This window comes from Erithacus rubecula, assembly GCF_903797595.1.
Source record: "Erithacus rubecula genome assembly, chromosome: 14".
NCBI classification, from domain to species: Eukaryota; Metazoa; Chordata; class Aves; order Passeriformes; family Muscicapidae; genus Erithacus; species Erithacus rubecula.
The window spans coordinates 9,219,794-9,236,388 of NC_136666.1; the positions used below are offsets into that span (position 1 = coordinate 9,219,794).

The 16,595-nt window shown below is 49.1% G+C and overlaps 1 protein-coding gene across 1 annotated transcript in view; it reads left to right on the plus strand.

Moving 5' to 3' along the window:
• ACAN (aggrecan) overlaps nt 1-16,595 on the plus strand; it is a 47,308-nt gene that overhangs the window by 14,542 nt on the left and 16,171 nt on the right. Inside the window, exons 2-12 of the mRNA XM_079318450.1 lie at nt 6,516-6,592; nt 7,120-7,491; nt 8,085-8,259; nt 8,785-8,912; nt 9,824-10,117; nt 12,277-12,843; nt 13,349-13,523; nt 13,946-14,073; nt 14,193-14,486; nt 14,631-14,822; nt 14,930-16,594. Of these exons, the coding sequence (XP_079174576.1) occupies nt 6,523-6,592; nt 7,120-7,491; nt 8,085-8,259; nt 8,785-8,912; nt 9,824-10,117; nt 12,277-12,843; nt 13,349-13,523; nt 13,946-14,073; nt 14,193-14,486; nt 14,631-14,822; nt 14,930-16,594 (4,060 nt within the window). The 5' untranslated portion in view covers nt 6,516-6,522. The remainder of the gene's footprint in view (nt 1-6,515; nt 6,593-7,119; nt 7,492-8,084; nt 8,260-8,784; nt 8,913-9,823; nt 10,118-12,276; nt 12,844-13,348; nt 13,524-13,945; nt 14,074-14,192; nt 14,487-14,630; nt 14,823-14,929; nt 16,595) is intronic.

Sequence of the window (16,595 nt, forward strand, 5' to 3'; positions counted from 1 at the left end):
GAAAAGAGATTAATGCTTGGGAAACCTTTTGTGTTCAGTAGGAGTTTTGTTCCAGCCCATCTGTCTGAGCTTGGATTATTAGCTGAGCCTAGCACAGGACTGTTTATGTTTTGTAAAGATTTCTTCTGGCACCTTGCTCATTGAAAGCATGAGCCTACAACCTTGAGCATTTTGGCTTTTCCCGTAGTGTGTGAGCAATATAATCAGATAAACAGTCAGACTGTAACAGACTGCAGCTGTTTTATTGGAAGAGAAGTCATAAAGACACTGAAAAGGGCATAGAGCTTTGGGTGTCTGTGTCAGAGGGCAGAGAGGAGCTCATGCCCCTGGAGCAATCCAGGCAGCCACTGCTGCAGGGCTGTCAGGACCACATCCCTCTGGCAAAATATCTGAGCAGTTGCTGCCATGTGTCTTTCTGACTGGGGAAAAAAAAAATACTTTATTGTTGCAGGGATGGTTTCAGGAACTGAGCAGGCAGGAGCAGCATCCAAGCTGCTCTGCACATAAAGACCTTACAGAATGGTTAGGAAGCCAGACAGAATGGAATATTTCTCCTATTTTCTTTACAGCTGAAAAAACATGAAAAATCACAGGAGTGCATTTATTGCCATATTTCTGTTCCAAAGCTTTGCCTTACTTAAAAAGAGAAGAAGAAGAAGAAGAAATAAAATGGGTTTTGCCCACCTCATTTACTTCACCCACCCCCTCCTTCCTTCCCTCCCATTTCCTGGACCTGGCTGAGGTTTTTAACCGAAAACCCTGATTCCAGCACAGAGGCTGAGAACACACAGAGGGGCAATAAAGTGTTTCTTTGCAGAGATCACAGAGGAACAGCCTGTAGATTTGCAGAGGAGAAGAGAAGCCACCATTTGATTCCAAAGGGCAGAGGATGTGCTCTCCTGATGTCCCTGCTGGGTGATGGGGACTCCTCAGACCTCACCAAACCCCTGGTGCCTGAAAATAATAATAATGCTGAGATAAGGCTGGATGGAGGTGACCACATGTCCTAGAGAAACTAAGGTCCATTCCCTGATGGGGAATAAACTGGGGGTGGAAAACCAGAAAAGAGGATCCAAGGCTAAATAAACAAAGCTGAACTTGACTCTTGCTCAGGAGCCTCTTCATATCCATAATTTTAGAGGAAATATTGTCTTTGGACATTCCCTTACGTCCAGGCATATCTTCTAGGTAATGAGTGACATTTTATTAGCTGCCAGAAGCAAAATGTAAGTGTACTAAAGGCTTTCCAAAACTGAGAAATAAGGAAGCTTAAAATGCTTAATAAGCCCTTACTTAAAAAAAGAAAATAAAATTAAAAAATAAAATAAAATTTTAAAAAGACAGTTGCAACAAGGGTGATTAGCATGGTCTGGAGGAAGCAAAGGCCACAGGAAAAACTGCAGATGGGACTCATTTAAAATAGACAAGGATAGAAAATGCTTTCCATCAAGCAAACATCTTTGGCTGTGCTGCAAACAGGCCATCTGGCCGTTTTCCATTCTACAGAATGACTGTGTAGGTACTTTGTTGAACTTTCACTGTAGTGACTTTTCATTTTCCTGCTCCCTCTACAGTCTTCAGCACTGTGAAAAGCTGGGGATGTGGTTGGAAGAGTAAGGGATTAAACCTGTCTGCACATAGGTACACACTTCCCTCACACACACTTGGATTCTCAAATAAACACATTTATATGCAGCCAGTTTAGGACACTGCACACAACCTGATACAGAAGCACAGTCTTAGGAGTAAAATAGAGTGGCAATAAACTTCAGTGAAAGGGACAGTTGTTCTCCAGGGTGGGGAACTCCTGGACATACCAGCAATTCCCAACCCTGTCTTTTTCAGGAAGGTAAGAGTTTTTTTCCTGAATTCTGCCTGGCCCAGGCTGAATTGGAGAGGGCCTTGTTTCTGCCTTGGGCACTGTTTGGAGATGGTAGGATGGCTGGGATTTTTGTGGCAGTCTGGTTGGATTCTTGCTGCTCCAGACTGCTGGGTACCCCACACAGGGACAGTCATCCTGTGCAGGGCACAGCCCTGACCTTGTCTAACTCATCCTGCCTCCTCCTCTCTTCTCACCACAAAATCTGCCTACTCCAGCTGCTCTCTCACAAAGTGCAAATGGAGTGTTGCAGGAGAGCAATCTGCAGGGATGGGAGGTGTTTTTGTAGCATGGACCTGGCAGAAAGCATCATTGCTGTCTGTCTGGAAGGCTCTGTGCTGCAAGAATTACCCCTCACAGTGCTCCCCACTGGAGCCTGGACAAACTTCTCTTTTCAGCTCCACCAAAGTGTATGCAGAACAAGTTCTCTTCAGGGTGACTTCTGCCAGAAGAGAAGGACCTGGAACTGAACAGGGGTTTGCCAGCAGTGATCTGGTCATTCCTGTGGGTGTAGGAGCTCACCTTCTACTAGTAGCCAGAATACCCCAATGGTTTTCAAAGAAGTAATCAGAGGAGGTTATGTCCAGAGGCCTGTTATTTATGACACATATGGTAGGGGCATTGACTGTATTCCCAGAGTGTTTCCAAGATCCACTTCTCTCCTGAGCCATTCAGCTGGAGGCCAACCAGCAAGATCCTGAGCAGGGGATGTTCCTGCCACTGCTCAGCCTTCTCCATGTCTTTACTCAGTCTGGCAGCTCAGCCACTTATCCTTGAGCATTTTCCCTCTGTGCCAGATCCCACCTCAGTGAGCACACACTGATACTCCCACACACTGAACTGCACCTTCAGCCCACTCAGTCTGAGCTACACCTCTGCAAGAGACAGCATCCACACCTGAGCTGGTCACCCTGCTCTGCCCCCACAGCCAGTGTTTTCAGATTTACTTTAGAATGACAGGAACAATGTCCCCAGCTCTCTTCTCAAGGCAGACCAGGTCTCCATCATCAGTGCTGTCCACATGTGCTCACACAGACCTCCCTCTTTACTCACCTGCTTCCAGAACTGCTCCTTCAGGCAGCTGTTTACTCCTCACCATGGGCCTGGACATCCCACTGGAGACAGCAGAGTGGAATTACTGCAGCATGGAAGTGCTGCTGTGACAAGGGGATATTAATCCAAGGCATTCCCAGCACAGTGAATCCCAGCCAGAGCTGCGTGCAGACTCAGGGTTGGATCTCCTTGGCATGCTTCAGGGGAATGAAAAATGAAGATCAACATTGCAAACAGCACCCTGAGGAGTAGGCTGGGTTTCTTACTGGCAGGGACTCAACGCTTTCGCAGAATACACCCAAACATTGTTGTTCTCATTGTTAACCACTGCTCACAAGGAAAACCCATTTCCTCTGGGCTTCTGTGGGACAGGAGGAGGTTGGGTTTTTTCCTCCATAGCTAAACCAAACTGCAAAGATACCAGTGGTCCCAGCTGTTGTCATGTGAGGCTGTTTTTCCCTGTAGAAGACCAGCATAAACATTGAATAAGACTAAGAGTACATGAGCTTATCTTAGCTTTTGGGACAAAGAAAATTTCTTCTGTTTAGGGCATTCTGTTCTGTGATGTCTACGTGATGAGCAGATGAACCTGCTCTCCTCCTATCCACTGTCAATGTACAATACCAGTTTGCTGTAGCCACAGACCCTATCAGCCTTTTCAGCAGCCAAATCCTGTTATATTTAAACATCTCTTTCTCCTTGCTCTAGGATGTTTCTGTTCTTTAGTAGGTAACCCAGGTCTAAAGCTGCCTGCCCCTCTCAGCTGAGTTTATCTCATGACACTCAGAGATATTCAACTCACTTGGATTCTGGCAAAATTCAAGTTGGAGAAAGGTACCTCAACTGAGCAGTCTGGAGAAGGAAGAGTTTTTATTTAATACTCAAACAGGTATTTTACTAGTGATTAGGAGGATCCTCTACCCAAATCTCTTTTGCCCTGCAGTATCCATCCTGACAGAAACTCCATCACTTCCTTTGATACCAGTTTCAGTGATCCATCATCCACTGTGCAGAATGTGGGCTTTGTTTCCAAGTTGAGTTTACTCAGCATATGTCTCCCAGATATTAATTCTGGTCATGAATTTTTGCTAAGTTGAAGAGCCATTTAGCACTGCTTGAAACAGTATTTGTGCACAGTTGTCAACTTCTCAGTTTTTCTTTTTTTATTTGTTTATTTGTTTATTTCTTCACCACCTTTTTCTGATATCTTCATGACAGCCCAGAGGTGTGCAAAGTATTCCCATTGTTGACCTCTAATGCACAGAGAGGAATTCCTGTTTGATTTATTGCTGGATAATAGCAGTAGCTCTCCTGAGTGACTTCTTTCTAGGTCTCAACATCCCATTGTCAGGCATGGATCTCTAGTGCAATTTTATGTTTGCTTCTATTAAAATACAGTCTATATGGAAACCCATTGGATCTAACACCAACCCCAGTAGAGGCCCATTAGAAATATTTCCCTCAAGGCCCCTCAGATGGATCCCATTAGGGACCCACCAGACTGGCTTCTGCTAAGCCATTTTAATGGATGTACTACTGACATTACACATCTTCATATCATAGAACTCTGGAAAATTCAAACCTTATCAAAATCTAATTACATTGTGTTGCATCCATGCAGGCAGCTTTATCAAACAAGCTCAGTATCATGCCAAATAATATAAGGTTGGAAGCACCTGTTTTATACACAAGTGCCTTAACTAAGATTAGTATTACATCTATTCTTCAGTGCTTAATGAACTGAACACTGTATCAGATTTTCCATTATTTTGCCTGGAATTTATGTCAATCAAGCTAGCATGTACTTATGAGGCTCATCCTTGTGTATCTTGGCTGACTGTGCACTCAGTGCTCCAGCCTTGGGCCCTGCCCCAGCGCTCCAGCAGAGATTATGAACCAGCATCAGTGGCCAGCAGCTCACTGAGCCAGCTCTTCAGGGACTCCCTGGCACAGCTGCTTGGCCAAGCTGATTTCAGGCTGTTTGTCAGTAACTCATGGTGTTTCCAGCTCCCCTTGTTTTACTGAGGAGCAGAAAGCAGTTCATTGTCCCTCACAGCCCATCCTGTGGGCACAGCCCCCTCCCACTGACCCAGTGCTGGCTGCCAGACTCTTTCACCTCCTCTGCAGCAGGGCAGTCATCTGTAATGTGTAATGAATTGTTTGTGCAGACATCACGCCCTCACCAGAGACACACCCAAACACAGGTAAACTCCCAGAGTTCTCCCTGAGGTTACACTTACCTGAAATTTTATTCCCATGCACAGCAGAAAATGGGTTATCTCCATTTGATCTTGTTTAGCCCTACAGCTGCAAACTGAAGCCTCCCATTCCTCTGCCAATGTGTTCTCTCCTGTTTTCTGCCAGTAGAGCTGTCTCTATTCACTAAAGATAAGGTTTTGTGGTGTGTCAGATTCAAATGAATGAGTGCAGTTTTTTCATAAGTGAAAGGTTAATGCTGAACTGTACAGGATGGGGTTTATTTTTGACCTTTTCTTGTGCCACTGAGGATATGTAATGGAGTTTTCTACAAGTCCAGTAGGCATATACCTGGAATGTTACCTGTCAGCTGAAGTCATCTGGAATCTTTCTAGATCATAGGAGTGAAACAGCCAATATTCAATTTCCTCAAAGGAAACACCAGTGATTCAGTAGGTGTGGTCCTTCCTTCTGAGTCAGGGCTGAAAAGTGATGCCAAACTGTGCTGGGTTTCCAGAGGACCAGGTTTTTATTTGAAATATTGAAACCAACTTGAGTCTTTGGTGATTTAAATTGGTATGATATTATAGTGGATGGTAATCCAGTTAGGATTAAATTAGCTGGCCTCTCTATATTGCTTCTGTCACTCAATGTCAGCAGCATGATCCTTTATTTTCCTGAGGCCTTCAGAAGAAGCAGGTTGCTCTGACTGATTGAGGGATTCCAAGAAGATATTTTTAGAGTGGATTTAAGATGTCCAGAACTGTATGCTGTGCATTTCTTGTATTAGTTCTGGATCAATTTGCACTTGAGGATATGCTAGCTCTCAGTGCAGAAGTGTTGGACAAAAGAGTTGTAACATTTGACTTTTCCACCATGCAGAGGGCAGATTTCCCATCAGAGCATTTTAAGGAATACAAAATTCTTCCAACCCTCTGGCCTGAGAGCCAGTGTTGGCTGGATTTGGGATGCCCATTGAGGGATAGCTCCTGTTCTGAGACAAAGGCTTGGTGGATGTGATGGTCTCTCTTGTGTAATACGTAATAGGTGTGTGGAGACCTGTTGTAAAATTGTATTTCTGCTCCACAGGTAAGACTGAATCACAAGAGAGAGTGGGAAAGCAATATATTAAGTGATATATAATAACACTTCAGACTGTTGTACATAGCAGAGCATTTTATTTATTTGTCTCATGGACTGATTTCCGGAAGCAAGTGGCACTTTGAGGGAGAATCCTTCCCCAAGGACAGGTTTTCCCTGCTGGTGTAAGGAGTGTAGGAGGCTTTAGGAGCAGCTGAAAACATTGCTCTGCCCTGCAGCATCATCCACTGCACTCAGCTCCCTGTGAACATACACAAATCCTTTCTCCCTGTGTTGTTTCTTGCAGGTAAATTATGACCACTTTACTATTAGTGTTTGTGTGTTTGCAAGTCATCACGGCAGCCAACTCTGTGGAGCTCTCAGGTACGTGTCCAGGGCATGGCAAGGCAGGACTGAGCCATGTGCTGCCCTCTGCTCCCCTCCCCAAGGACAGGCAGCCCCTAGAAATAGATGATGCACAGCCCATGATCTGTGCTGTGCACACACAAGGCTCCTCTGTTTGGATGGCTGCTCTCACAGCCTCTCACTGCTCTGGTGCTTGGGAAGCCAGGGAGATAGCTGCAGATTTGTGGGGAAGCTAAGAGAATTCCAGCATTTCCCTTTTGAAACATTATCAGGTGTGATTTCCTAGTGTGGGCAGCAGCTAGGCTGCAGCAGAGCCCTTTGTTCCCTTCATTCCCATATCCAGCACTGGTCCAAATCTCAAAAGCAGCCACGGTGCAGTTGTCATTGCCATAACTTCCCTCTCTAGACTAGACCAAACAGGTCATGTTTGAATCTGTGAGCACAGATTTGCACTGCAGATATAGGCACTGGATCATACGGAAACACGGGATATTTGCACTAGATGTGTGATTGATGTAACCATTGCTCTGTTTGGGACCTGGCAGACAGCAGTGATGGCCTGGAAGTCAAGATACCTGAGCAGTCTCCCCTGCGTGTTATCCTGGGAAGCTCCTTGAACATCCCGTGTTACTTCAACATCCCAGAGGAGCAGGACAGCAGCGTCATGCTGACCCCACGGATCAAATGGAGCAAGCTCTCCAATGGCACCGAGGTTGTCTTGCTGGTGGCCACAGGGGGGAAGATCCGGCTCAACAGCCAGTACAGGGAGGTGATCTCCCTGCCCAACTACCCCGCCATCCCCACGGACGCCTCGCTGGAGATCAGGGCGCTGAGGTCCAACCACACCGGCATTTACCGCTGCGAGGTGATGCACGGCATTGAGGACAGGCACGACACAATCGAGGTCCTCGTCAAAGGTGGGGTCCTGCCCTTGCTCTTTGCTCTCACTGTCTTGCAGAGTGCTCTCCTTGTAGGGATAAGCCCTTTCTCTCAGGTCACAGATAAGGTGATGGGTGGAGAAGCCGTGAGCCAAGCATTTATTTTAGCAGGCTAGGAGCAGACTAAACAAACCAGTAAAATGACTCATGGCAGAATATGGCAAGAAAATGGCTCTTCTGGCAGAAGGTGAGTTACAGAGACAGCAATACAACATCCTTGGCAGGAGGTGGCACTGGACACACTGGGCTATTACTCAGGCGGGTAAAGTTGGAACAGGGCCTTTATCAGACCTTTATTTTTTCCAAACATTTTAGGAGATGGGATGCCCTCATCTGGAGAATTTGGCTGTTCTGGAAAAACTTCCATTGCGGTATTGCAAAGCCTGTCCTAGTAATAAGTGGATAAAATAATGAAAGTTTTGTACAATCCTTCTCTTTTTGCAGTTTTTGCTTTCTGTATGACAGGGAGACAGCTTCCACTGCAGGACTGTACAAGACGACGTTTGATTTTGCCTTTTTCTCTGGAAGGTAAGGGGCTGGTGATTGTGAGTGATGTCCATTGTCTTTTCCAGGCATCGTGTTCCACTACAGAGCAATCTCCACAAGGTACACCCTGAACTTTGAGAAGGCCAAGCAGGCCTGTATCCAGAACAGTGCTGTCATTGCTACCCCCGAGCAGCTGCAGGCTGCCTATGAGGATGGGTACGAGCAGTGTGATGCTGGCTGGCTGGCTGATCAGACTGTCAGGTGAGCAGTCACGCAGGGGAAGGAAAACCACAGCAGCTTTGTCAGGGAAGGACTCCTGTAATGAAGGCACCAACTGAAAAGGGTTGCTAAATCGCAGCTGTTGTAACTGCTGGTGTGCAGAGGGGGGTGGTGGATTGCAAGCCATTCTCTGCTGGAGGGGAATCTCTAGTAGGAGAGCAGAGTGACCACTGTCCTCCTCAGCTGATGACAACTGAGTCAACAATGGCTGTATCCTGATCCTCCTTCTTCCCTGAACAAAAGCAATGCTGTGCCAAGATGCACGAATTTGGCTCAGCCAGACTGAGCTGTGCATCCCTTGCTGGGGAGACACCTTGTGCTGATGTCTTTGGTCAGTGTTCCAAGGATCATCAGACTGAGGGCAAGACAGCAGATCATCCTTTCCCTTCCCCATAACCTGGGTAAAGCCATAAATCACCACAGTGGGCAGTGCTCTACAGCTCCCTCCCAGCCTTCTCTGCTGCCAGGGCCCTGCCCCTCACTCCTTATCCACACTCTCTCTCTCAGGTACCCCATCCACTGGCCCCGGGAGCGCTGCTATGGCGACAAGGATGAATTTCCAGGAGTGAGGACCTACGGTGTCCGTGAGCCAGATGAAACCTATGATGTTTACTGCTATGCAGAGCAAATGCAAGGTGATTTGGGGCTTTTGTCATTACTAAACACTGAAGCAGACAAACCCTGATCATGCCTAGACTGGGCAGCAGCAAATAAAGAAAAGACAGGTTAAAGCTGGAAAAGCACATACCCTGGCCAAATGTTCTCTACAGTCCTTTTATTAGACCTTGGACAATTTTAATGTCAAATGACTAATGCAGTACAAGGGTGGAGTCCGTCTAACCTCCACCAGAGTCCTGCCTGGTCAGCCATTTGAGTGTGTGACATTCAGATGTGTCAATCATTCATGCTTATTCCTTTGAAATATTCAGCACAACAAAACTGCAATTGTCCTTTATTTCCCCCTTGCCGTGTAGCTCCAGCTGGTGTTGTGTGTTTTGTTCAAATTTGCATTTGGTCTGTAAAACTTACTTTCTTCTGGTCTTCACGAACTCAGCTACATGGGCTTGCATTTCAGCTCTAATACACAGGGGTCTTCATCTCATCCAAACTCTTAGGAGTGGAGAGGAGCAGAAAGGGAATTGGGGTTAAAATCTACAGATAATTGTTACTGTATAATGGGCTACAGAGCAGCAAAAGGACACAGTAGCGTGACTCCCTCTTGCATGCAGCAAGGAAGAGCAAGAGAGAGAGAGATTTATTGAAGAAGGCCATTGCTTTAAATAAGACAGTTCGTGAAAAACAGAATACAGACAGTTCATTGGTTAGAGAAAGGACACCTCTTGTCCCAGACTTTCTCACAGATCCAGCAGGTGTTTATATTTTGTTATAATTCTTTCTCTTATGTTTACAGTAGAGAAAGGTCTCTAGCTTGGGAAAAACCCTAGCTGAGCCTGAGAAAGCTAGACTGGAAAAATCCTTTAAGATTCTCCCTGAGCCTGTAACGGGCGACAGGTAATTCTTGTGCTAATGGGTGGTGTGATTGCAGGCAAAGTCTTCTATGCCACTGCCCCGGAGAAGTTCACATTCCAAGAAGCTTTGGACAAGTGCCGCAGTTTGGGAGCGCGCCTGGCCACCACGGGAGAGCTGTACCTGGCCTGGAAGGACGGCATGGACGTGTGCAGCGCCGGCTGGCTGGGCGACCGCAGCGTGCGCTACCCCATCTCCAGGGCCCGGCCCAACTGCGGGGGCAACCTGGTGGGCGTGAGGACGGTGTACCTGCACCCCAACCAGACGGGCTACCCGCACCCCGACTCGCGCTACGACGCCATCTGCTACAGCGGTGAGCGCCGCGCCGGCACCGAGACACGCTCTGCTTGCTGCTTGCTCCTGGGGAAAGTGCTTTGAAAGCAAACCAGTGAGAGGCTTCAAGTTAGAAATATGATTTAATAGGAAAAAAAGAGAAAAAGTAAAATGGATGCAATAGTACAGAAGAAAACCACTGACAGAATTGGAATGCAACCTGACACGCCGCTAGTTAGAATGGTAGCAGTCCAGATGAAGTGGTCTTGTTGAAGTAGTGATCCTGTAGAAAGGTCTGGTAGCTCTTGTCCTCTGGAAACTAGTGGGAAAAGTTGTTTTGGTGTTCCAAATCTCAGTTTTTATCTAGGCAGGAAATGTTTGGCTCCTCCCCTGGGTGGAGCATCGCACTATGGGATGATGTAATTTTATCAGTCATGCAGTGGGACTCAACGACCCATTAACAGAAGATATCTTCCTGGAGGAAGCAGGGATCATGTAAAAGATAAAGAACAATGCCCCACCTGTTTTTTAACAGATGGTGACAGAATACACACTTTCAGGCACATCTTTATATAGTAACTAAGACATTAGGTTTAAAAAAAAAAATAAAGAGAGGGGAGAAAGCCAGTTTGGCAAAGGACTCAGTCCTCTGCTGATGTTGAGGGAGAAAGCAGATCTAGAAAGGTCTGCTTGACCTGTACATGGGGAGCTCTGCAGAGGTGGGTGTAACACAGTCCATGTCTCTCCAGTCCTCCCACACCCTCCTGCTTTTAAAGCTCTCCTGGAGACACAAAGCAGAGTTCAGGTGCTTCTTATACAAGATTTTGAATGCTGGAGAAGGAAGCGATAGAGAAAGAGAACAGGTCTGAGCCTGAAGATGTGTGTAGTGATGAATTGTGATGCGGTACAGATGCGTGACTGAGTTTCCATGCAGGGATAAATCTGAGACCGACGCAGTCTCTGGGAATTGTGGATTAAAATTGCACCCAGGAAGAGAAGAGCATCCCAGCTGCTTCCCCCTTCTTTCAATTCACATTTTTCCCTGCAGCAAGAAGAGGGGGAAATACTGATATATGGTCTATTCAGGGCAACCAGGGGCTAACAGTCAAATAGGATTGTGATGGTTAAAATAAATTTTAAAGTATGCATTGAAACCTTTCTGATCAGATCTGTTGTGCCCAGATACATCTCCCAGACCCGTTTAGGTACCCAGTTATATGGCCAAGCTAAAGACTGGGTCACCAAGCCACAGCCTGCTGGTTATCTCAGGGTTTGTCTCTGAAACTGCTACATATGATCAGTCGCTGTCTGAGCATCTTTATAGAAATCTCTGAATCCCTTGATATCTGAAAGGTACTGGCTAAAATGAACTAGCAGTAAAATGGAAGAGGAAATAGAGCAGGGAAAGCATTATTAGAAGAAAATGCAGCCATTGGCTCGCACATTTTCCCTCCCCAGCCAAGACCTGCCTTGCTGCACATCCAAGATGTGATGCATCCCTCCCTTCGCTGTCCTCACAGTTCTGTTTCATGCTGCTCTGCAAACCATTGTCCTTGTCAGCTGAGCTGCTCAGTGCCATGTTAAACACATTCTCCTTGGCCCAAGGGGTGTGACTTGAGCAGGGAAGTGATTTGGAAGGGGAAAGGTGGGAGCTATTTGAATGTTTGGTACAGCAAGTGGCCTTGGCTATCCTGCAAGGAGTAGGTTATATGGGAGGAGCTCTCAAGCCATGGCCTGAGCAGAGCAGAAGGAGATCGTGATCCTGCTGAGGTGTCACACACCGAGTGTGAGGATCCAGTTATCCTTCTCCCACAGCTCAGACAGATGTGCCATGGAGATTATCCAAGCTCCCTGACTTCCCTCCGTCCACCTTAACTTCTTTGCAGCAGGCACTAGAGGTCAGTACAGACTTGGATATGGGCAGGGTGTCCCTGGGAAGAACTGGCAGGAGTGCAGGCAGTGTCCCCGCTGGTTAACCAGATTTGGAGCGTGAGGTGGCTCATGACCATGCCCTCCGTGCTGAGGTGTTGCACAGAGCCACAGTGGAGGAAGGAAAAACATTTATTTTACCAAACTGTCACGATTTCCCTAATCCTCTCAGAGCCAGAGATACCCGGCTGCTTCTTGGAGGCAGCACCAGCCAGTTCACCTCACCAGACTGACACTATCCTCTGATTGCTGCTTTGTGTCCTGATGCAGGGGACGACATGGAGAGCCTGGTCCCAGGGCAGTTCATTGACGAGACAGGGAGCGGGCTGGGCGGCGCTTTCACCGTGCAGACTGTCACCCAGACCGAGGTGGAGCTGCCTCTGTCACACAACGCCACGGAGGAGGAGGCGCGCGGCAGCATCGCCACCCTGGAGCCCATCGAGGTCACCCCCACGGCCACCGGGCTGGAGCAGGGCTTCACCGCCCTGCCAGACCTCTTCACCAGCGCTGCCACAGCAGAGACAGCTGCCACAGAGGAGGAAAACGCCACCAGGGAGGATGTCACGGCCACCTGGACTGCACCTGAAGAGGCCACCACCATAGATTTAGGCACTGCCATCACCACCATAGATTTAGGCACTGCCATCACCACCATAGCTTTAGGCACTGCTAGTGCCACCGAAACAGCAGAGGTGAGCTCGGTGGAGCAGGTCATGGGGGTGACTGCCACGCCAGGACTGGAGTCTGCCTCAGCATTCACAGTGGAAGATCAGCTCGTGCGAGTGACAGCTGCCCCTGGTGCTGGGCACCTTCCTGAGCAGCCCATCTCCCCCACAGGTAAGACACCAGGACCCTGAGAAGCCCAAAGGTCTGTTCGTTCTAGAGGTAATCACCATTCAGTTGAAAACAGCCTGAGTTTCTGCCATCACAGAGGGCATCCAGGTCCCTGGAGGTGCACAGGCCTGTCTGAGATCAGGGACAGGCTAACTCCAGCACAGTAGGGCAGGAGGGGAGAGGAAAAGACTGTGGGTCACCCTGTCAGGTGTTGACCAGGGCTCAGCTGGCTCATGCTTGGGTTGCAGTAGTCACACTCTGCTCTCCTATATGCATCTGACTCCAGGGAAGGGGGACGTCAAGGCAGAAAGACCTTAGAGAAAAGCTAAAGAGACCCCCAGAACATCATCCTCAATGGCAGCAGAGCTCCATGAATGAGGCGTTTCCATCAAAAGGGGTTTGAGAGGGGCTGGTCCTTGCACTGTTTTTTGGAAGATTGTTTCTGGCCACACATCTCTGTGCAGGGGGCTCCTGTACCTGCTGTCTCACACAGCTTCTCTTCCCCCAGGTGTGGTGTTTCACTACCGTGCAGCCAGCAGCAGATACGCCTTCTCCTTCGTGCAAGCCCAGCAGGCCTGCCTGGAGAACAGCGCCGTCATCGCCACGCCCCAGCAGCTCCAGGCTGCCTACGAGGCTGGCTTCGACCAGTGTGATGCTGGCTGGCTGCGGGACCAGACAGTCAGGTAAAGTGACACTGACATCAGGAAGACACCCTTCCAAATGTCTATCCAGCCATGAAATTGAGGCGTTTCTCTGTTTTGTCCTGCTGCTCTCCTCATCAACATTGAAAGCTTTGCTGACACAAAATTTTTTCCAGGCCACGATGTTCAGTGGCCAATAGAGGTATTCTTGTCCACTTCTTTTTCTCATTTCCTAACCTGTGTGTACATCTTGTACCAGTGAGCCCTCCTGGTGTAGGAAGAGTAGCAGGAAATTTGTATTTATTGCCTCGAGCTGTAGGTGAACTTGGCTCCAAATCACACTGAGGGCTCTGAGCACCTCAAACAGTGAAGAGTTCATGTCCCACTCCCAGGCACATTGAGGTTCTCAGTCCTGGCTACATAAGGTTGACCTTGGATTACGTCCTCTCTTCCTTTTTTGGTAGGTATCCCATTGTGAATCCCCGAAATAACTGCATAGGAGACAAGGAGAACACTCCAGGTGTGCGGTCATACGGCATGCGCCCAGCCTCGGAGACCTACGACGTGTACTGCTACATCGACAGGCTCAAGGGTACATCCTCCCATCCCCTGGGCATTACTGTGGAGCAAAAGCGTGCTCCACACCTCCACCTCTGCCTGTCGATGTCTGGGATGCAGGGACTCACCAGTGTTTTCCCTCCCATCCCTCAGGCGACGTGTTCTTCGCAACGCAGCCGGAGCAGTTCACCTTGGCGGAGGCGCAGCGGTTCTGCGAGGGCCAGAACGCCACGCTGGCCTCTGTCGGGCAGCTGCACGCCGCCTGGAAGCAGGGCCTGGACCGGTGCTACGCGGGCTGGCTGGCGGACGGCAGCCTGCGGTACCCCATCGTCAGCCCCCGCGCCGCCTGCGGCGGGGACGCGCCCGGCGTCAGGACCGTGTACCAGCACCACAACCAGACCGGCTTCCCCGACCCGCTGTCCCGGCACCACGCCTTCTGCTTCAGAGGTACCGCCCAAAAACCCGTCTGCTTGGGAAAGGGGTTTACAAAGGGAGCCTGGGCATGCTGGGCTGCTGGTTTGAGTGAGGCTCTTCAGTGGTGTCTTGGATTGTGGGTTTTTGGCAGCTCTCTCTGATGTTTTTTTGTTCCAGCTCTGCCTCCCGTGGAGGAGGAGGGGGTGACCCCGTTCTTGGAAGATGTGCTGGCAACACAAGTGATCCCTGGAGTGGAGGGGGTGCCCTCTGGGGAGGAGGTGACCATGGAGACAGAGTCTGCCACTCAGCCTGAGAATCAGACAGCCTGGGGTACAGAGGTCTTTCCAACCGATGTGTCGCTGCTCTCAGGTGGGTTCAGAACTTTCTTGTAGCCTGTGTCATGCTGGGCTGGGTTGGGACCTTCACAAAGTATAAATAACTTCCCCAACTCGTTCTCTTTGCTCTTTCTTTTCCAGTGAGGCCATCTGCTTTTCCCCCAGTTACCATAGTACCAGAGGAAACAAGTACCAATGCTTCTGTCAGCGAAGTGTCAGGGGAGGTGACTGGATCTGGAGAGCAGCAAGTCAGTGGTGAACCTTCAGCATCTGGGTGGGTACCTGGAGTTCCAGATACAAGTGGAGAACCAACTTCTGGAGTTTTTGAACTCAGTGGAGACCACTCAGGGACTGAAGAGAGTGGATTACCATCAGTAGACCTGCATGCCAGCGGTGTCCCACCTGGAGAAAGTGGGCTGCCCTCAGGAGACAGTGGTGTGTCTTCTGGCGTTTTTGGTATCAGTGGCCTGCCTTCTGCAGAGGAGGAGATACCGGTGTCTGTTTCAAGGATACCAGAAATCAGTGGGATGCCACCTGAAGTGGAAAGCAGCGGGCTGCCTTTTGGAGTGAGTGGAGAAGTCTCTGGCACTGAGCTCGTCAGCGGCGTGTCATCTGGAGAGGAAAGTGGGCTCGCCTCTGCTTTTCCCACCGTGTCTCTTGTGGATACCACGCTGGTGGAAGTTGTGACAGCAGTGACAGAACGGCGAGAGGAGGGGAAAGGGTCCATTGGGGTCAGTGGTGAAGGAGATCTGTCAGGGTTCCCATCCTCTGGGTGGGAGCAGAGTGCAGTGCACGGCTTGCCCTCAGGAGCTGAGCCCAGCGGGGAGCCCTTGGGAGAACCCGAGCTCAGCGGGCTGCCCTCGGGAGAGTCTGAACTCAGTGGGCTGCCCTCAGGACTGGATGCCAGTGGAGAAACATCTGGAACACATGAAATCAGTGGCCTGGTGGACCTAAGTGGCCTTACCTCTGGAATTGATGGCAGCAGTGAGGCCTCTGGCATTACCTTTGTAGACTCCACCTTGGAGGAAGTGACAACAAGCCTGCCGATCACAAGAGCAGAAGCAAAAGAGACTTTGGAAATCAGTGGATTGCCTTCAGGAGATGAAGATGGATCAGGCACGGTGTCTGGGAGTTTAGACATCAGTGGTGAGCCCTCTGGGCATGTAGACTTTGGTGGGAGTGTTTCTGGAGTGCTGGAGATGAGCGGATACCCGAGTGGAGTGATGGAGAGCAGCGGAGATCTCTCTGGAGCTGATGTCACCAGTGGGCTGCTGTCTGGAGAGGAAAGTGGACTCACCTCTGGCTTTCCCACAGTGTCTCTTGTGGATACCACTTTGGTGGAAGTTGTAACACAGATATCAGTGGCACAAGAAGTGGGAGAAGGACCGTCTGGGATGATAGAAATCAGTGGATTTACTTCTGGAGACAGAGGACTATCTGGAGAAGGGTCTGGAGCTGTGGAGACTAGTGGGTTTCCTTCCGGGTCAGGAGACTTGAGTGGAGAACCATCTGGAATCCCATACATCAGTGGAGACTTTTCTGGAGCCACAGATCTAAGTGGACTGTCTTCAACAGCGACTGATATCAGTGGGGAGGCCTCAGGGCTTCCAGGAATCACTTTAGTCACTTCTGATTCACTAGAAGTGGTGACAAGACCAACAATATCACAAGAACTGGGTGGGGAAACTGTCACATTCCCCTACAGTTTGGGCTCAGGTGGTGAAACCTCTGCATCTGGTGAACTAAGTGGGGAAACATCTGCACTGCCAGAAAGTGGTCTAGAAACATCAACAGCTTATGAAATCAG